General features: G+C 40.4%; 3 protein-coding genes across 3 annotated transcripts; 1 reads left to right on the forward strand and 2 right to left on the reverse strand.

Annotated features, from left to right (window-relative positions):
- Nucleotides 1-39: 39 nt before the first annotated feature.
- On the reverse strand, nucleotides 40-2,431 carry gtf3ab (general transcription factor IIIA, b). The gene is made up of 9 exons (XM_051410790.1): nucleotides 2,260-2,431; nucleotides 2,034-2,128; nucleotides 1,831-1,927; nucleotides 1,606-1,694; nucleotides 1,432-1,505; nucleotides 1,270-1,350; nucleotides 950-1,182; nucleotides 377-430; nucleotides 40-293 (listed from the first exon to the last, which is right to left on the reverse strand). The coding sequence occupies exons 1-9, from the start codon at nucleotides 2,371-2,373 to the stop codon at nucleotides 159-161; spliced, it is 972 nt and encodes a 323-aa protein (XP_051266750.1). The 5' UTR covers nucleotides 2,374-2,431; the 3' UTR covers nucleotides 40-158.
- A 5,630-nt stretch (nucleotides 2,432-8,061) lies between these two features.
- rpl21 (ribosomal protein L21) lies at nucleotides 8,062-11,793 on the reverse strand. The gene is made up of 6 exons (XM_051410494.1): nucleotides 11,643-11,793; nucleotides 10,778-10,856; nucleotides 10,558-10,619; nucleotides 9,947-10,059; nucleotides 9,316-9,466; nucleotides 8,062-8,186 (listed from the first exon to the last, which is right to left on the reverse strand). The coding sequence occupies exons 2-6, from the start codon at nucleotides 10,842-10,844 to the stop codon at nucleotides 8,097-8,099; spliced, it is 483 nt and encodes a 160-aa protein (XP_051266454.1). The 5' UTR covers nucleotides 10,845-10,856; nucleotides 11,643-11,793; the 3' UTR covers nucleotides 8,062-8,096.
- A 258-nt stretch (nucleotides 11,794-12,051) lies between these two features.
- Nucleotides 12,052-19,310, forward strand: usp12a (ubiquitin specific peptidase 12a). The gene is made up of 9 exons (XM_051410493.1): nucleotides 12,052-12,429; nucleotides 13,536-13,616; nucleotides 13,725-13,938; nucleotides 14,128-14,363; nucleotides 14,876-14,952; nucleotides 15,970-16,053; nucleotides 16,163-16,360; nucleotides 18,216-18,294; nucleotides 18,388-19,310. Exons 1-9 carry the CDS (start codon nucleotides 12,382-12,384, stop codon nucleotides 18,487-18,489), a joined length of 1,119 nt encoding a protein of 372 aa, XP_051266453.1. The 5' UTR covers nucleotides 12,052-12,381; the 3' UTR covers nucleotides 18,490-19,310.
- Nucleotides 19,311-19,886: the final 576 nt, after the last annotated feature.

A 19,886-nucleotide genomic window follows, 5' to 3' on the forward strand; every position in this document is an offset into this window, starting at 1 on the left:
GCATTTTTCACAGCAATGAACAGGCAGAGAAAGACTATAGTGCTGCATTAATGAGGCTTTATTTTACATAAACAAAACTATATTAAACAGAACTATATTAAACAGAAATATTAGATTTGTTTCACCATTTAATTAACAGATATTTGTATAACGTGGCCTCAAGATTTGTTATCCTTTAAAGTTGTGTTGCGCAGCTTTTCAGTAAGCTTGTTGGTCTCTGCTTGATTGGCTGCAGCTGCCAGTCTGGCCCGCTGTGCCAGATGCCAGGGCTGATTCTTTTTAGGATGCAGTTTCTGGAAGGAGAACAAATATAATAGTCAAAACTCAATTTTCCTGTATAAAAGCAGGGACAAAAATTTAGATTAGGACAGATTACCTTCAGCTTTTTCTTTGCTGGGTCATGCACCACTCCATGTCGCCACAGGCTTTCCTGATTAACAATGAGACCAGTTACCAAATACACTGTATCAGTAGTTTAGAAGAATGAGTCACCCAAACTCTAAAAAACTAATTTTTAGTGTATACAGTGGCAGTTTTTAAATGTGCCAACAACAAGTGTAATTAAGGTTACTGGAATTTAGTTTGTGCTGCTTAAAATGAAAATGCATTTGAAAGTTTCCATAAGCAGAACATCTTGCCAAAACTAATTTTCCTTTTATTCACTGTTAACATTTTCTCTAGAAAGTAGTTCCAGATAACTAATCCATACAGCAAGGTCAAAATTATCTGGAGTAAGAGGGATGGGTTGCTGGAGAGAAAAGCTGCCGTTATTTTATTAATTTTTAAATGTAGTTTTCAATCTAAAAGTAATGCAAACTCACTCATTCACTTATTTTATTGGGTTGCAGCAAAGTGTCAATGTGCACAAACTTTAACAAGTAAACCATCAGCATGGCTGGACACCACTAGTTTGAGAAAGTAGTTTGTGATTGAAATGGTGCATGTTTACCTTCATGGTGAAGGTCTTCCCACACCCAGCAAACGCACAGCTGAACGGCTTCTTGCCCTCATGTTCTCCCAGTATGTGATTCTCCAAGTTGAAGCACCGAGTGAACTTTTTATTGCACCCTTCTCTGGGGCACGACAATATCCTCTTCTCCCCAGAGTGGACACGCAGCCCATGCTGGCGCAAGAACCAGGCGTTGTTAAACAGCTTTTTGCACTCTCCACACGGCACCTTGACTGAGAATTTAAAAAATAAGTCATTAAAAACAAGACTTAACATGAGACAAAAAAAAAACAAAACACCATCCAGCTTTACATTCATACCCTTATGTTCTTTTCTGTGCTTCTGATATTCTGTCCATGTCTTTCCCTGAAAAGGACATGCTTCATTCTCACAAGGGTAACCTGCAGCAGAGAGACACAAGTTTTTAAAAAACACAAACCAATTAAAAATAAAATTCATTTCAGTTCAGGTTGTCAACCAACCTGCATGCATTCTCTCATGATGCTTCAGTTTTCCATGAGTGGGAAATTCTCTAGCACAGCCACTGAAAGTACAACTACATCAAAAGATAAACAGAGTTCACATTTGAGATGGTTAAGCACAGATTAAATTTAAAAAAAAAGAAATGTCAGTTGCATCAGATGTGCGCCACTCACTGAAATGGCAGAAGCTGCTGGTGCTCACACATATGTGCTTTCAGTTGGTTCCTCTTGTTGAAATCCTTGCCACAGCCCTTCTGGTCACACTGGGAAACAAAAACCAAAACAAAAAAACAAGAGAACAGTAAGAGCAAAAGCAAGCCAGTACATCACGGTGAATCCCAACCTACTTAACACAAAATTAAAAAGCCAAACAGGAGGAAAACTTCAGGATTATTTTACACTATATCGCCTCTCCTTGAGCTGGTGAACTCGAGCCATGTGGTTCTTCATGCTGGTGTTTGTGACAAAGGCCTCAGAGCATCCATCAGCCAGACACCTGGAGACCAGAGCAGGTAACAGTTCAATGGCATCTTGAGTAAAAGGATTACATGTTACACCTCATAAAAAAAATAGAAATAAAAAAAAGGGACATAATGGCTTACTTGTGTGGTTTTTCTCCACTGTGAGTGAGCTCATGTCTGGTGAGCTGATAGCGAGTGCAAAAGCTCTTGTCACAGTTGTCACAGGAGAATGGTTTCTGAAGTTTGGGAAACATTTGACACATAATCCCAACAACCTTAATAGACAAACACGCTATGAGGCGTTATCATGTGTCCACGTCTTTTATCATTGTTCAGTTTGGCCTGCTAGCAGTGGGGAGCCACTTACCAATCCTGTGTGCTTGCAAAGATGAGCCTCTAGCTTCCATGACTTACTGAATTTAGCTTTACAATCAAAAAATGAGCAAACATAGCTTTTTTGACTATGCAACCTCTCCCCCATCTTTACTAAGAGATGTTAGATGTGGTGTTGTGGTCATAGACAAAACTAGTAGTAAAGGGGCAGGACACTTACTGACCTACAACCAGCAGCTCACCTGTGCTTCATTTATCTTATTGGAATGTACCAAGTAGAGCAAGAAAGGGGGGGGTGTCTATGATTCGATATTTAAACATTTTCACTTCATGTTATTTTAATTTTTTTTAAATGTACATGCTTAGACAACCATTTACTGTGTTATTGGCCTGGTTCAGCAGTTACCTACACTTATCTGTGCAGGATTGTAGTGCAAATGATCCCACATGTAAGACACTAAAAAATGATTTAGGCCCCTGAATTTAATAGTGATTCTATTGATACTCAAACATTATAAACGTCCATTACTCTTTCCTCCTCATTGATTGATTCAGGCTTTAAAAGTGTCACCCAGGCTCCTTGCAGTATGTGTCCCTATCTGCTGATCTGCTGTGTGTGTGTGTGTGTGTGTGTGTGTGTGTGTGTGTGTGTGTGTGTGTGTGTGGTGTGCAAGCAGGGAGAGAGGCGACTGTCTGTCTCCATTAATCACACACACACACACACACACACACACACACACACATAGAATTACTGCTCTAATCTTAATCTTATCAACTCTCCAATATTGTTTTCTGATAGCTGAGATTTATTGTTGTCAGAACTTAGTCTTCAGTGAGATACTTTGTAACCCACAAACCTGAAAATAATCGACCTTTCTCAGCCTTTAAAGCTACACTATGTAACTTTTGGAAAAAGAAATGACACATTCTTTCTCTAACAAATAGAAAATTTAATTCATAACATTTAAACATCTCTTTACTCAGTTTAATACACTGAGGAGTGTTGCTGCTACAGGTCCGACCGGTAACTTAACGCTAATGCTTGCTAATGTTAGCAAACTTAAGATAAATATTGCTGTCTAATACTCCAATACATCACTTAGTCACTGCTGAATTTATGACCCTATTGTAGCTATTTAATCACTTACAGCCAAAGCCAAAGGTTACACAGTCTTGCACTAAAGCTAGACTAACTTTAGTAACAGTAGCCATTGATAATAGTAAATGCTAAAACATACACAACAGTAGCACAAGTAGAGAACAGTCATAAAAACAGCATCAGCCATTTAATAAAGCAGAAATTCAAATATTAAAGCTGCAGTAAGTAACCTTTATGAAAAGACTCAACAATCAACTATCTTTCATGCCTCTGATTGGTTGTTTTCATTCAGGCACAGTGAAGGAGCACTTGGACGAAGCCAGAGGAACCAGATCTTTCCCTGTCAAGATATAGTGACAGCTTCAGCAAGTATAAAGAAGGTTATTTGTTTTATAAAAGTTTCCTTCTGCAGATAAAGATTACACCAAACTGCACCAAGTGTATTGAATGGAGCAAATGTGTTTGTTTATGAATCCAACTTTTTATATGCATGAGCTACTTTGTCTTTCAAAAGTTACACAGACTCCCTTTTAAAAAAAGAGACTGACAGTCCAATAACACTATCTGCTTGTCTAAACATTAGAGATCACCCTCTGCACCCATGCCATGCTCTCATGTGAAACCTTTGACTGACTTTTGTGAATAAGGCCTATTGAGAGCCTGTTGGGCGTTAACTCGGTGCCCTCCCACGCTTCAGGTAAGCATGTTGGGTCAGTTGACACCGTTATCAGCCTCCTCCTCTTTTCATCCGGTCACCCCCCCACCTACGTCCTCCACCTCTGCTGTCAGGGCCAGGATCAATACAGCTGGCCCAATATCCACATATATGACCATGCCTCCCCCCTCCTGTCTCTGATAACCACACAGACTCTATCACCACACCTATCACACACAGAGATACAGCATGCACTCTGTTTGGCCTGCAGTGGGATTTCCTTGTGCCTTTGTCAAACCTCCAGGCCGATCCCGAACACACACACACACACACACACACACACACACACACACATCATGTGGACACACACTGTCACACCTGCAATTGCATCACAGTCACAAATATTACTCTCAAGACCACTGAGGACGTTTTCTATTCAAGAGAGTATGAGGGATGGAGAGGCCATGGAAGGGGATAGCGAGTAGGAGAACAACACTTATATTTCCTCACTTACCCCACACTTCACCCCAGCACAATGTACACAGTACTAAAGTACAGTTTTGAGGTGTTTGCAGCGTACACCAGTATTTACACCAGTTTATGTTACTACGTACTTCTATTCCTCTTAATTTCTGAAGGAAATATTGTACTTTTTACTGCACTACACTTATCTTTCAGTCCATAGTGATCAAAGGTGCTGTACAAACGTGTAAATTGTTATCTGACAGCATAATTACAAGTCAAAAAATTTAAAATGTTTTTTAAATTATCTCCACCTCGACCTGCCACAACACTAAAATACTACAAACACATTAATACGTCAGTTAGAATAATCAATAATCAAGTGAAGTCAGGTCAAAACAGTTTTCCCATAACACAAAATCATAAATCACATTTTACTCATGATATTATAATATTCTGTCTGCATACTACATCACATGTAGTTTTACTTTTGATACTTTACCCACATTTTGCTAATAAAAGTGCTGATACTGAGGTATGAGTAGGAGGAAAAGGAGTATTTTTACACCCTAATATTTTTTGAAATTTCCCACAACAATTGTTTTGGGGCTTTTTGTCAAATTAAAAAAACAGCCATTTCCAGTCCCTATTAGTCCCTATTAATCTCCACAGAACACATTGCCAACAGTTTTTATAGGGACTATTTCTTCAGTGTGGATTACCCTGAGAAACCAAGAAACATTTTCTGCAACGTCACATAGCTGTTGACATTTTTCAGTGTTTTGAGCGCCACAAATGAAATCCCATTCATCTCCATTAGTGGCAGACATCTCAGAAACAGAAATCTCAGAACCTAAACCTAAATATCTGTGTGTTTAAATAGACATTTTCACGAGCCCATCCTTCAAAAGTGTGATCCAGGTGAGGCAGCGAGGCAGATAATGGTGAAATTTCATACCATCGTGCCACATTTACACACACTACTCTTGGATCAGGCCTGCCTGTGTCCATGTCCAATTATCTACTGTTTGTGTGTGTGTGGTTAATGTGTAACACAGCGGGTCGATGCGGCTGCTGTGAGCTGCAGGCTTGAGCTGACACTCTCAATCTGTGTGTGTCAAACGTGTGTGATTAAGGAGTTCATAGTGCTCCGCAGATTTTATCCACAAGCCTCGTCTTTTTCTGCCCTCCTACTTCTCACTTGCTTTCTCTCTCTCTCTTTCTCTCTCCTTCTCTGTTTACTTTCTGTTCCTTCAATCAGTAACTTCCATGAGTCAGTACCACACACATGACACTCTGGTGTATCTGTGAGAACACACACACACACACACACACACACACACACACACACACACACACACACACACACCTCAGAGGACTTATAATAGATGTATGGGTGGGTTAAAATTCATATTATGTTATATATATAAAAATTGGGGCTAAAAAAAGTAGTACAAATACATGATAAATTATCTTTAAACCACAATTTGCTGTGTTCATTCCTGCTAGAAGCTGTGGGAATACGCAATAACATAGAGGCACTATTCACCTTATCTTAATACTACAAGCAAAATCCAGGCCCTTGCTGATCAATACCAAGGGCTTTGGCTGCCAACCCGCTCATTGATTGATTGCATTTTATTTTTCCATCTGTTTTTTTTTCCTGGTTTTACCTCATCAGGTTGTTGGATACTTATTACTCTGTCCTGATAAGACCCATGTCTGAATTCACTGACCTCCCTGGCCTGCGGGGGGTTGACGAGTCGTCCACAAGAGGAATTACAACCATCACTATGTGTATAACCCACCCTCAACATGTATGGAAGATCCCTTCAAGAAAATTCAAGTGATGTACCCACAGACATAAAATATAATCCTCAGAGTGATTCGCTGTTGGCCTTCTCTGTGTCTCTCCCTCACACACACATACACACACACACACACACACACACACACACACACACACACACACACACACACACACACACACACACACACACACACTTTATCCTGTGAGCTGCTGACCCTATCTCTGTAAACTGCTGCTAATTCGTGTAAATATTGGGTAAAGTACTGAGGTGGGGTGAGATAACCTATTTGTCACATAACCAGCCAGCCATTCAGCCTCCACTGATTAAACAGCACACACATCAAGTGGTCACCACACACACACACACACACACACACACACACACACACACACACACACTGCTGCAAACATCGTGACAGAAAATATACAAGAAAAACATGATAACTTGATGGATTTTATACAGACAAAAGACAAAAAAGGGTTAACAAAGTCGTTCATGGGCTTCAGTTTATTACAGCTGATTGTATAAAGATAGTTATACTATAAAATATGCCATGTTATAATTTAAAGTGCATGGACATGGATTATGCTTATGTATAATTAATCTATTAAGATTATTTAATATATATAATGTATCTATAATTACTGTTTTGACTGTATAATTATTAAAAATTTGCATTCTCACTCGTTAAAACTGTTATTTTCATAAGAATTGTTTTGAACTATCAAATCTTGCTCTGAATAAATGCTCCTTGCTTCAAAAATGCTGAATCATGGTTTTAAAACGAAAGCTCATAGGTAACCCATATCAGCGGATATAAAAGTGCCCATTCAAAATATGGTTAATCATTCAATAAGGCACACTTTGATACTCATAAACTAACGTCTGCAGTTACAGTAAGGCTGCTGCCATACAGCTGAGGGGCCTAATGTTTAAGCTTGACACATATCCTGGTGCACACTGCCACCTACTGTACTACCACAGTAGAAACTCTGCCAGTGGCACCCACTTCATCAAAGGGACTGAATCAAATAAAGGTTTAGGGGTCCAAACAGTTAACTGTATACCTCTAAAATCTCTCAGTATAAGACAAACCCAGTTTCACATAATGAATTTTACCCAAATTATTCTTTTCTCTACTAAAAAGTCACAATAAATCACCCATACATCCCACAGAGCTCAATTTGTTTCAGCACATCCATTGTGAGAAAGCTTTGCCTCACTGCAACCTGCAGTCAATTCAGAAGTCGTCATTCAAATGCTTCCTAAATCACATTCTTTGTACACCACATGTGTTGAATGGTATTTGATAACTCCTACTTGTGTTTTAAAAGATGTTTCATATTCAGGACAAATAATGTTGATAGCATTTTAAACAGCTGACATTAATCAAAAGGTATTGAGTTAGTTTCTCTAGTGGAGTCTCCTCCGGTACACCAGGAAATCTATTCAGGGAGTTTTCTTTGACCCAGTGTCTGATGAAGATACTAATCAAAATCATATTCCATTTCTAACAAACGGGATCCCAAAACACAACGTGATAAAACTCAAACTCCTATATTTGTAGAATTGCAGACAGTAGTTTTGGGCTTTCTTCTGTCACCTTGAGCTTTGAGAAACAGTTTCCATGAATTTCCGGAACAATGATTGACAGATTATTCAATAATGAAAATAATTAGTTGCAGATGTACATGTGTGCTCATCACTCAGATTGTTACTCAAAGTGCATCCGATTTAATTTTGATCAATAGGAGAAGATCTTCAGCACATCATGACAAATATGTGAACAAATGACAATATGACAAGCAGTGTGTGTACAAATAACTTTTATTCTGGTGAGCGCTTTATGCCATGAACTCATAGGGGATGGGCTCCAGCAGCTGTGGCACGTTCTTCTTGGTGCTGACAAAGTGAGCGTCACGGGGAGGAGCAGGCTGTAGAGACGAGAGAGAGGGAGGGAATTTTAGAAGATCATATAATAAAAAGGGAAAAAAAAAAAAACAGGCAACTTTGCTTCTTGTAACCTTAAAATTTGTAGACTATTAAAATCAACACACACACACACACACACACACACACACACACACACACACACACACACACGTTTAACTTCTGGAGAAGTTTATTTTTCATAAAGCTTGACCATCATGCACTGAGCTCCTCTCTATCAATCTGTAGACATTCAGGTCCCCATTAATGCCCGTCAATAATTGGGCTTCTTCCCTGGAGTTTGTGCTTTCTCGTTTGGCAGGTTGGATCACAGTTACACCTGGAGCTGTGATCCTACTTCACATCCACTGCCATTATTATCATTATTATCATTATTATTATTATTAGTCTTATTTCTATTATATTATTATAATATAGACGGCCCACCTACAGCCTGCCTCTGCTTGTGGTTTCTGCCTCAAAAGGAAGTTTTTCATTAAGTGCTCATGGTGGGAATTGTTGGGTCTCTAAACAATTTTATGAAAAAGGAGTACAGTCTAGACTTGCTGTATATGAAAAGTATCATAAGATAACTGTTTTGATTTGGCACTTTATAAATAAAGTTTAATGCTGTGATTTAATTTCTGAATGTTTGAAATTGGATGTTCACTTTTTATAGCCACTATAGACTGCACTACTTCTTCCTGGAGGTCCCCAGAAAAATGGGAAATTTCACTATTTAATTGATCAGAAGTAACGAGAATATATAAGAATGACTACTGTGTTCATTAAGTTTCACTCTTCCACTTATAGCAGCTTATAGGCAATATTAATTCTCACTACGCAAGTAAATTTTGTATAAAAAAATGTATGTAAAAATATTATGTTACCTATGTAGGTTGACTAATTATTCTATCCTATTAGATTTTATTTTGATATATTAGTTAACTTCTGCGCCACCAGTCTACAACTCTTCATTATTCAATTCAAATGCAAAAACGTTAAGTAACTGAAGTCCTTCACAAAAGGAGGTTTTAACCAGGACAGTATGAAGATTTTTTTAATCTTATTTATTTATTGTTTTTACTAAAAATCCCTTAAAAAGAAAACAAGTAATTTTGAATAATTTCATACCTGACGCTTCAGTTCCACCCAGCTGCCCTTCTGCTTGGCCTCCATCTTCTTGCCCTCGTTCTCTTTGACGCGCTGCAGGAAACTGTCCCTGCTCTTTGAGTGCTTCACATGCTCAATGCGCACGTTAATCCTCTTGGCCAGGATCTTTCCCCTGTGAGAGCCAAAAGCATAAATGAGTTCATATAAAAAAAAAAAAACAAAAACAAACTACCAGGTAGCTTTAGCTTAAAATTCAAAGTAAAGCTGTTAATATCTACAACTCCTCTGCTGTCCCCTCAGTACAACCACAGGTCAAACAGGAGTTAGACTGGGCTGCTCGAGGATGAAATACTTTCCCCCACGTGAATGACCACTCAGGACATAAACAGCCCTGGTGGCAAAGTGAAGATGGGGTCACATTCCCCGTTAAAGACGAGGCCTATGAGCAAGCACACACCAAAAAACTAAAGCCAGGTTCTACAGTGACATCAATTCATCATCATAATCATTAACCCCCCCAATGTGCAGTACTAGAAGGGGAAGTTTTACAACATTAGCTGTTAGTTTGAAGGAGTTTTAAGTCCTTTAGGTGTGTGCCAGCTCAGAGTTACATACGCGTACACACATACGATAAACGTCACTTTCTACTTACTTGACCTGCTTGTTGACAATGATGCCGACAGCATGTTGGGTTACGTTGTAGACACGTCCTGTCTTGCCATGGTAGCACTTGTGGGGCATTCCTTTCTGAATGGTACCTGTGCCCTGAAAATAAAATCACATGTGACAATGTTAACACTATACAGCAACAATTAAAGTCACATTTTAACCAGCAGTCTTCCCATTATGAAACCAATAACATTCTTCCATTGTGTTAAATCTGACAGGAATGAGCAGCTCTCCTTCCTGCATTTGCTCCTAAATGTTAAGTTTAAAAAGGTTCCACTGAGTTTAAGTAAAGTCATCTCATTGACAAACATCTTCCATTCAGAAAATGTATATATGCTTACTTACTGCCTTTCCCAAAATCCTTTCAGTTAACTGGTACTTACAATTTCATATGTTTTAAGTGCTTTTTAACTACAACCTTCCACAAAAATGTTGATTACTTTAAGATTTACTGGACACAAAGCATAAGGTTAAAATTCTTGGATATATTAGATTATCTTATGCTTTGTGCACAATAACCTCAGATGTTATTCTGTGTATGAACTCGAACAGTAGGCGACAAGGATAGCAGCCAACACAAATTATGAGTCTTACCTTGATGTCAACGATGTCGCCCTTCCTGTAGATGCGCATGTAAGTGGACAGGGGAATTGGGCCTGTGAAATAAAGCAGCCAAATACTGAATGAATCACGTAGCACAGCAGTGACAGTGTTTCTAAGGCTGCACAAAACCAAATACCTTACACAAAAACAACAGGGGAAGGTGCTTTACAGTGTGGCTTCATATTAAAAGCTTCAGCTAGTTTGTACTCACCATGTTTGCGGAACTGCCTGCTGAACATGTACCGGGTCCCCCTCCTCTTGCCTCTGGTGTTCGTCATGATGCCTGATTACTGAGAGAAAACACACACGTCTGTTATTAATGACGGAGCCAGAAGATTTTCTTCTAACTCACAGAGAAGACATTAAAAATAAAATACATGACAATAAAAAAAAAAAGGAGTCTATTTTCTATCTAAGCCACACAATGATGGGAACTTAAGATCTGTTGTTTATAGAAATCATGGGCTTTTAGTATAAACTACAACAAGAAAGATGGAAATAAAGAGGCACCATGTTGGGGGGGGGGGCTGCAGTGACAACCCATAAACTATCACAGACCTAATGTCACACAAGATAAAAAGCTGATCCAAGTGAACGACAAACATTAGCAAGTGTATCCCTATATAGTAAAAAAAATAAACGGATGTTTTAGATAAATATGATCCAACATAAAACAACCATGTTAGGTTAAATCACACCTCAATGAGCGACTAACAAACACTTATCAAACACAGGTACAGCATCAAGTAGCACCGTGTCTGCAATGTACACAGTCTCGTTTACTAAAACAACGAATATCCACGATAAATGAGCCCCGTTGTATTTACAGCGGATGAAGGAGAGTGTTAAAGAGTAAATATAGTTTCTGTAGGTTTAAGCGTCAGGCCCACATGGACAGCCACGCTGCCGGTCCTGCTCACACCCAACGGATAATATCGATCTTTGGGACGGTTTTCAGCCTCCGTTCACCCACTGGGGGGTGAGGGGAGAGCTGCGATGCGTATATGAATGTAATTGTGCACGAATTATACCGATAATAAAGTAGAAAATAGCATTTAACACGGAGAGGATCTTACCCCCGGTCACTACAAGATGGCGGGTACGGCTGAAAGAGAGATCGTAGGACCCCAAACTCCGCCTTGTGAAATACGATTGAGGCAGGCCGCGATATTGCCTGAGCTAAAAGAATGTGCCGCTAAAGGAGGTAACAGTGGTCAGCAGACCCAGAGTCAGCACATTCAGCTATTACAGTTAAACCGTGACCGCCATTCCCGTACGTGAACTGGTCCTAGATCAGTTTTAATCGACAACATGTATGTGGTTTGTTTATTGTTTATCTCAGTCTACTACGTTACAAGAACGCATTTTTTAATTTCTTCTAACGTTTTTTTTTTTTTTCACATGTAACAGCCCAAACAATTTAACACTTTACACGGTGGCGCAAAGAGACGTATTAATCACAGATTTTGTGATGATACGCATGCGCAAAACTTGACCAAGGCCAACCCGGAATGTTTTGGTGACATGTCTGGTTACTTTATCAAAGATCCAACCGTTAATTAACGTGTCTGCGATACGTAAGCCGTTACCGGGAGGTCAGGGAGCGACCGAGAGAGTGACACCCACACCTCAAAACGAAGCGATACTCTTTACCGGACGCGATTAAAAGCAAAGACGGAAGCAACCGACGGGGAACGCTCTCGTTTTCTTCAGCCGTTGGACTTTCCGTCGCGAGCTCAGCAGAATAGCCAGCCTGCTCTCACGAGGGGAGTCTAGTCAGCGCGCGGCGGTGTGGTGGAAGATGGCGCTAGCCGAATGGAAATCCTAATGACAGTCTCCAAATTTGCCTCTTTTTGTACCATGGTGAGTGCACGGCAGTCTCCTACCGGCATCAGTCGGACTATCGGGTGTTAGGGAAACCGTGGCTGTGCTGTTATTGCCGTTTAAACCGTTGAATTACAAATAAAAGCAGTTGATCTCTGGTGTCTGTGCTAGCCAAGCAGTTTTCCGACCACCGCCAGGCAGCCACCCACTACCTTCTCCGTTCTGGGCTTATTGTGCTAGGTGGACACTCTTTAGTGTTTACTTCTGTTTTATGTATTAATCCACTCGTATTTTAACCGACTTATGTTGTTAGTACCAGCCTCGGCGTCTCTTGAGCACGGTGACAGTGCACCTGCTGCGGCTGGGATTCTCGGCTAAGTAGCTAACGTGAAGGTAACCAAAGCTAAAACCAGTGTTACATCTCGACAGCAGCTGGAACACAGCTGGATGATAGCCGGACACAGATACGATTAATCCGCAGTATGTGTGGGGAAATCTTTTTTTTTATTATTTTTTTAAGTTGGCGTTTTTTTGGCCTTTAACAAACTACCAGATCTTATTAACGCAGCCAATGACGACATGGTTTAACATTAGCTGCGCAGTTGTAGACCGGTTCCAGGTGCATGTCCACTCTGCACAATTTATTGCCATCTACATACTGTACCGTACTCTATTAACCCTTACCCAGTCACACTGGAGAGATATGCGTTTCCACCCAAAAACACCGACCGAGTCCTCTGCTAACTTTAAAAAACCCTCTGAGCGTCAATATTTTATGTTCTGACACAGATAATATGTGATCTCAGTTGAGTTTTACATTTAAAAGCTTTTCGGGATCGGTGTGATTGCTGGCCAGGGACAGCCCATCTGCAATTAAGCGTGCTTTTACCTTTTTAATATCATTAATGAACGTTTAAGTATCGGAAAAATGTCTCTGCTTGGAGTTTTTAACCACCTATTAGTTTTTTGTTTCATTCCAGAAACTAATTACCTTGAAAATCCCAAGCTGCCGTTATTTAATTTTGCAAACATTGGTGTGTTTCTGTCATGGTTCTGTTCAAACTAATAGCTGAACTTGCAATATGTCTTGTTTTACAAACTACTATATTTAAAATATATATATTTTTGGCTCTGTTCATTCATAGGGCGCCAATGCCTCTGCACTGGAGAAAGAGATTGGATCTGAGCAGTTTCCGGTCAATGAGCACTACTTTGGCCTGGTCAATGTAAGTGAACGATACACTGTGCAGATTCAGTGGGGTTTTTTTTTTAAGCATCTCCAGCTGACTCGTACTCAGACTCACACTTCTGCTGCATGCCATATGTGATTTCAGTTTGGGAACACCTGCTACTGCAACTCGGTGCTGCAGGCTCTGTACTTCTGCCGACCGTTTCGGGAGAAGATCTTGGCGTACCGCAGTCAGCCTCGGCGGAAGGAGAACCTGCTCACCTGCCTGGCCGACCTGTTTCACAGTATTGCCAACCAGAAGAGGAAAGTGGGCGTCATACCGCCCAAGAAGTTCATCACACGGCTACGCAAGGAGAATGGTGAGAGGAAACTTGATAAACTTAGAGAAATTCATGTGTTCAAAAGAAGCTATAGCAAGAGTGTCAAATCTATACTTTAAATTCCTCCTCCTCTTGTTTCTCCTTATCTCACTGACTCATGCAGACCCTGACGTACCTGTAGAACATGTAGAATAGCTGAAGTCTTTATCTCTGTGCTTTCTTCCTCAGAGCTGTTTGACAACTACATGCAGCAGGATGCCCACGAGTTCCTGAACTACCTGCTCAACACCATCGCAGATTTGCTTCAGGAGGAGAGGAAGCAGGACAAAACCAACGGCCGGCTTGCTAACGGCACACTGGACTCTCAGAACAACAACAGCAATGCCACGCCCGCTCCCACCTGGGTCCATGAGATCTTCCAAGGCACTCTGACCAATGAGACACGCTGCCTCACCTGTGAAACGGTAAGAGATGGTAAAAGAGGGCGGCCGTGGCTCAGTAGGTAGAGTGGGTTGGTGGTTCAAATGGGTCAAATGCAGAGGAAATCCATGTATGTTTCCATGTATGTTAAATGCTAAGAAATTACTATGAAGGCTATAAAGCCCTGATTGTTCTTATATTTTCATACAAGAGGGGAGTTTTAAGTGACGAAACGTCTTCTGTGTGACAACAGTCTTGTTTAAACATGTTTTCATTCAGGTTAAGCAGTCCTGCTGCTGATTTCAGGGATTAGTAAACATGCAGGTTGAAGCTTCTTGGCACAAGGCGAGAGAGCAGCTTAGGTTGTGTCAGCGTATGTGCAAATAATGTTTTAGGTTAATACAATAGAATGGCATACAGTAGGATTTTTATTGCCGTCTGGCCACAGCCCTCAGAGCACATTAACAAGTTATTTCTGTAATATTCCAAACTGATCAGGCTGACATTTGTATTGTGTTCAGTTTTATCTTATTTTGATCTCCTTTTTTCTCTTCAGATAAGCAGCAAAGATGAGGACTTTCTGGACCTTTCTGTGGATGTAGAACAGAATACCTCCATCACACACTGCCTCAGGTAAAGCAGAGCTGCAACAGGCACTGATCAAGCAGGATTAGTAGCTGATTGACACAAAATTAATCAGTAACTGTTACAATATTAAGTTGTTTTCAAGCACAAAAGCTAAACATTTGATGGTCTTGTCCTATGAAAAGTGAGGATTTTCTGCCTTACATTATAGTTAACTGAGTTTCCTTAGGATTTGGACTGTTGGACAAAAAGGGATTTGAAGACCTTGGGCTCGGGAAAATTGTGATGGACATTTTTCAGATATTTTAAAGACCAAACGATTAATGAAAAAAATAATCTGCAGATTATTGGTTATGAAAATGCAGCCTTAATTAGTAATTTAGTTCCTAATGTTGTAGGAACCTATTTTAAGTAATAAAAAGCAGACAGGTGTTTACTAGCATTACAGAACTAGTCTCTGCTTAATGGCATTGAGACTTTTTTAACGTATTTTAAGCAATTATTATTTTAATTTACAAGCTAATAACATTTTTAGAGGTTGCAGTCTGCTCTATAGATTAGACTGGATTGTCAAGGATAGGAAGAATCAGTCTGAGCCAAACGTTGAAAAAACGTGTGTTGTGTGTTTTTTTTGTGGGATTATTTAAAGGCCAAGTGTTTAAGATTTAGGCGGCTCTATTTACAGAATATAGCAGAAATTGTTTATAATACGCATAATTATGTTTTAATAACCTGAAAATAGGAACTGTTGTGGTTTTGTTACCTTACGGCCTGGATATACTGTACTGCATTGCTTTTGATTTTGGCACCAGTGTTAACAGATGCCACTAAATCCTACACACTGAAGGAGAGTGCAATGAATGTATGTGCTAACAATTATTTTCATTATCGATTAATCTGCCTTAATCGTTTTCTTGATTTTAAAATAGTTGCCAGCCAATCAGTCAATTGACAAATCGTTGCAGCTCTACACCAGACTGCATGAAGAGGACGCAGCGCTATATAAATAATTCATTTGTAAACATATTGTACGTTGACTAATTCTGTCTTTATGGCTCCTCTCAGAGGTTTCAGTAACACAGAGACACTGTGCAGTGAGTACAAATACTACTGTGAAGAATGTAGAAGCAAGCAGGAGGCACACAAGAGGTCAGTATACAGGTTCATTCTTAATGTGTGCTTTTTAGGTGTGTGTTATTGCATTTCTGTGTGGTTGGGTATAGAGAAATGACTGACCCTTTTAATATTTGTGACGTAGGATGCGTGTAAAGAAGCTGCCAATGATCTTGGCTTTGCATCTGAAGCGCTTTAAGTACATGGAGCAGCTGCAGCGCTACACCAAGCTCTCCTACCGCGTCGTCTTCCCCCTGGAGCTCCGCCTCTTCAACACCTCCGGGGACGCCACCAATCCCGAGAGGCTCTACGACCTGGTCGCCGTGGTGGTGCATTGTGGGAGGTGTGTAGGCGCAAAACACACTACCAGAATACAACACCTTTTTATAACCGTTTCCACAGCAACCGGAGACACGCAGACTAATCATTGTTCTAATAATAAAATGAATTTAAACGCGTTGGCACAAGAATAAAGGTACATTAGAATCTAAATCACACCTAACAAGAGAAAACACAGACCCTCGTCCATCATTGTTCAGATGTGCTGCACTTTTCTCAGTGCCAGTTTGGACCCAGTGTGAGTGGGAGTTCGTCTGTCTGTGTTTATAAAAGGTGTTTCCCTGCTTTCCACACAGTGCATGCTGAAACAGATTTCACGACTCTGAATAGAAAGAATTTATTAAATAAGAGTCTATTAAAAGGTCAAACGTATCTCGAGTTGAGCAAGTGAGTTGGGAGTCCTACAGATGTAAGTTATCTGTCTGAGTCTTCTCTTCTCCCTTTGAGCTTAACTCTCATTTCGGCTCATTCTTGACAGGCTTATTTTCACAGCAGGGAGATGTATCATCAAATTGATTTGAGGCTGTATATCGTGTGGGATTTCTCTTCTCATATTGTCAAGATAGCGCTTAAGTGACTTAAACTGAGAGAGATGAACAAATAATGTCTCTCCTTTATAGTCAACATATCCACAGAATGAGACTGCATACTCGGACCGCAACACTATATGTGAATACTTGACAATCGGCTTTAAAAATGTATTTATTAACATTAAAAGCCACTGCAGTAGTAGTATATTTTTGAGAAGTCACTGTGCCTTTTTCACTTTATTGCTTGGTTGTTGCTAAGATGATGATGATGTAATTGCTTCGTCCTCGGTTTCAAGTGCGCCCGAGGACCTTTGTTGAATGTCATTCCCAGGTTTCGCTCTCCCTCCTTGTTTCCTGTGTCCGTCTACTTTATCCTGTACAGTAACATAATAAATGCCCAAAATACTTAAGAAAAGTAGAAGCTGTCTGCTAAAGAAGTTCATGACCTCTAGTTTTTACACACTAGATGGCAAGAAAGGCTATGAGGTAATGAGCAAAGATGGATGATTTAATACTTCATGGCTTCATTCTAACCAAATCTAATCATCACATCATTATTGTTAACGCAACAACAAACAACAGTTCTGACTCCTTTTTTCTAGTTAAATTCATCAAAGAACTTCACAAACATACTTAAGCTTTATCTTCTATGAAAACCAATCAATCATTTTGCATAAGAGTTCAAAATAAATAATAATTATTATGGTCCATTTATTTATCGGCTATAATTTTATTATCCCCAAAGATTCATAATTATATAAATTTCCCATTTTATTGGCCGATAATTTATCTGTCTAATAATTATGGTGCATCCCTACTGTTTCTTCTATTGGTCCATTGCTTTGTCTCATGTTTACCCACTTTAATTACTTTTTCTCTGCTGCACACACTAATTCAACAGCACCATTTTTCTGTCAACATTGCCCAGCTCCCACCGTACTGTGAGTTTAGTACAGGTCTGATTTGATCAGTCGTTCCATTTTCAACATGTAACATGTTTGATTCACAGCTGCACAGATGTTTGTTTCGATAAAGGCCCTGTACACCCACACAGGTGTTTACACATTAGATCTCTGCGGTGGAGCTGTGCAGGAATTTCAGGGACAAATAAAAACGCTCAAGGTGCAACTTCTTCTGCTCAAACATGTCAGAGAGGGAGACAGTGTTTACACACCCGCCCAAGTCCTACGAAGGAGTCTTATAAGGCAAAATAAGTGATAAAGTGTAGTGGGTGTGTGTGGGTGGGTGGCCTTTTAAAGTCAGAGATATATCATTATGGAGGCTAAAGTTTATTCCGTAGAGCTAATGAAGTGTACTATTTCTTTTCAGTGGTCCAAACAGGGGTCACTACATTGCCATTGTGAAAAGCCACGACTTCTGGTTGCTGTTTGATGATGACATTGTGGAGGTAAGTGAGTTCATTTGTATGTGACTATATTGTATTCATGGTAAAATTGCATTTTTTCTCACCCTGCTGTGTGTCCTCTTTCTGTTCTTGTAGAAAATCGATGCACAGGCCATAGAAGAATTCTACGGTCTCACTTCTGAAATCTCCAAGAACTCTGAGTCGGGCTACATCCTCTTTTACCAGTCCAGAGACTAAATGTGGAGCAGAGAGTTTACCCGCAGAAACCGGGAGAAAATGCCCTGTTCCCTCTTTGTGGGGAGCAGCGGACTATAAACACACCACAGCAGCCCGTATGGGTGTCGTACCTGCCGGCACAGCTGTAATTCATACTCGTGCTTTTACGCACTCAGCGCTGCAGCTCAGTTGTGGAAGTCCCCCCCCCCCCCCACCCACCTTCCTCTTCTACGTCCCAGCTGTCCCTCCTGCCCTCCCCCTTATCCCCTTCACTCTGGCTGGACGTTGCTGCTGCTGCTGCTGCTGGCTGGGACAATGAGACGATAATGAATGAAAACTGTGTCAAGATTGTTTTTAAAAAAAAAAAAAAAAAGACGTTGAATGAGGGTTGTACAGATGTTGGTTGGTTGTATGAGTGGCGTATTAGTTTTTGCCTTGGGTGTGGGGTTGAATGGGTATTTAATAATTCATATGATGTAATATTGGCCTGGTGTCTTCACCCCCCCACATTGATATTCTGCAGTGGGATTTACTGAGAGTGGATCATGTTTTTGATCGTGGTTGTAAAGGAGGATGGGTGCGGGGTGAGTGTCCCACTTATGGGGTACATTGGGTTGTATATTTCTACAGTGTACAGGATGGTATTTGTATAAATATAACAAGAAGATAATATTATCATTGGAAAATGTTAGACCCTGAGAAGATGTATTAACACTATGGTGCACTTTTGATACCGTTTTGTAGGTGTTGGCAAGTTTAATGTGAGGGTTTGCTTAAAAAGGCCTGTTGTGAAGCAATTATTTTCTGTTTTAAAGAAAAAGAAATAAAGCCAGTAAGATTGAGGCAGGGTGTGCTCTATTTTCTGTGTCCCACAGGTGCACTGATGACTCATAGAGCTCAACGTCGCCCCTTAGCGGTGTTACCTGGTAGCTCTGCTCTCCCACTGCAACAGGAGCTATTTTTAATCCATTCAAACCCAAAAGGCAGGTGCTTTGTGGGGGGAAAAAAAGGTAGCCGACATAACACTTGGTCAGCTGAGTGTGGTCACATAAATGTACATTAACAAGTCTCCCATTAGCCTCTCATCAGCCGAAGTGTCTTGGAGGCAGTGCTGTAAGGATGGAGAGATGAGGCAGAGAAGATGGAGGACAGGAGAGAGAGAGAGAGAGGTGACACACATCAGGGTTGCTGTTAATAGCACAGACAGGACCAGAATAGCAGGGCGTCGCAGGAGGACAGTGAGTCTTCTGCATGTAACATCTTCATATCTGAAACTGGAGTCAGGCAGCACACAGTCACTGAAACCACTGAGCTGCTGCTTCAGGTGAGCACAAAGACGACACGTATCCAACGCCTGTGGAAAGAAACGGGTTTGACTTATAATAACCGAGTACCGGCATGTGAAAATACACACACAC

The sequence above is a fragment of the Dicentrarchus labrax genome, unplaced genomic scaffold (genome assembly GCF_905237075.1).
Source record: "Dicentrarchus labrax unplaced genomic scaffold, dlabrax2021, whole genome shotgun sequence".
Taxonomy (NCBI): domain Eukaryota; kingdom Metazoa; phylum Chordata; class Actinopteri; family Moronidae; genus Dicentrarchus; species Dicentrarchus labrax.

What these genes read in the sequence shown, in the direction of transcription:
- gtf3ab (XM_051410790.1), bottom strand. Translation starts at nt 2,373, where the DNA reads ATGGGGGAGAGGTTGCATAGTCAAAAAAGCTATGTTTGCTCATTTTTT. An exon ending in TCAAGGAGAGGCGATATAGT is followed by an intron (nt 1,695 to 1,830) that starts GTAAAATAATCC and finishes TTTGTTTCCCAG; the next exon opens with TGTGACCAGAAGGGCTGTGG. An exon ending in CAGCAAAGAAAAAGCTGAAG is followed by an intron (nt 294 to 376) that starts GTAATCTGTCCT and finishes TTCTCCTTCCAG; the next exon opens with AAACTGCATCCTAAAAAGAA.
- rpl21 (XM_051410494.1), bottom strand. Translation starts at nt 10,844, where the DNA reads ATGACGAACACCAGAGGCAAGAGGAGGGGGACCCGGTACATGTTCAGC. An exon ending in CAGGCAGTTCCGCAAACATG is followed by an intron (nt 10,620 to 10,777) that starts GTGAGTACAAAC and finishes TTTATTTCACAG; the next exon opens with GCCCAATTCCCCTGTCCACT. An exon ending in GCGACATCGTTGACATCAAG is followed by an intron (nt 10,060 to 10,557) that starts GTAAGACTCATA and finishes TTTTATTTTCAG; the next exon opens with GGCACAGGTACCATTCAGAA.
- usp12a (XM_051410493.1), top strand. Translation starts at nt 12,382, where the DNA reads ATGGAAATCCTAATGACAGTCTCCAAATTTGCCTCTTTTTGTACCATG. An exon ending in TCCATCACACACTGCCTCAG is followed by an intron (nt 14,953 to 15,969) that starts GTAAAGCAGAGC and finishes GGCTCCTCTCAG; the next exon opens with AGGTTTCAGTAACACAGAGA. An exon ending in TTGATGATGACATTGTGGAG is followed by an intron (nt 18,295 to 18,387) that starts GTAAGTGAGTTC and finishes CTGTTCTTGTAG; the next exon opens with AAAATCGATGCACAGGCCAT.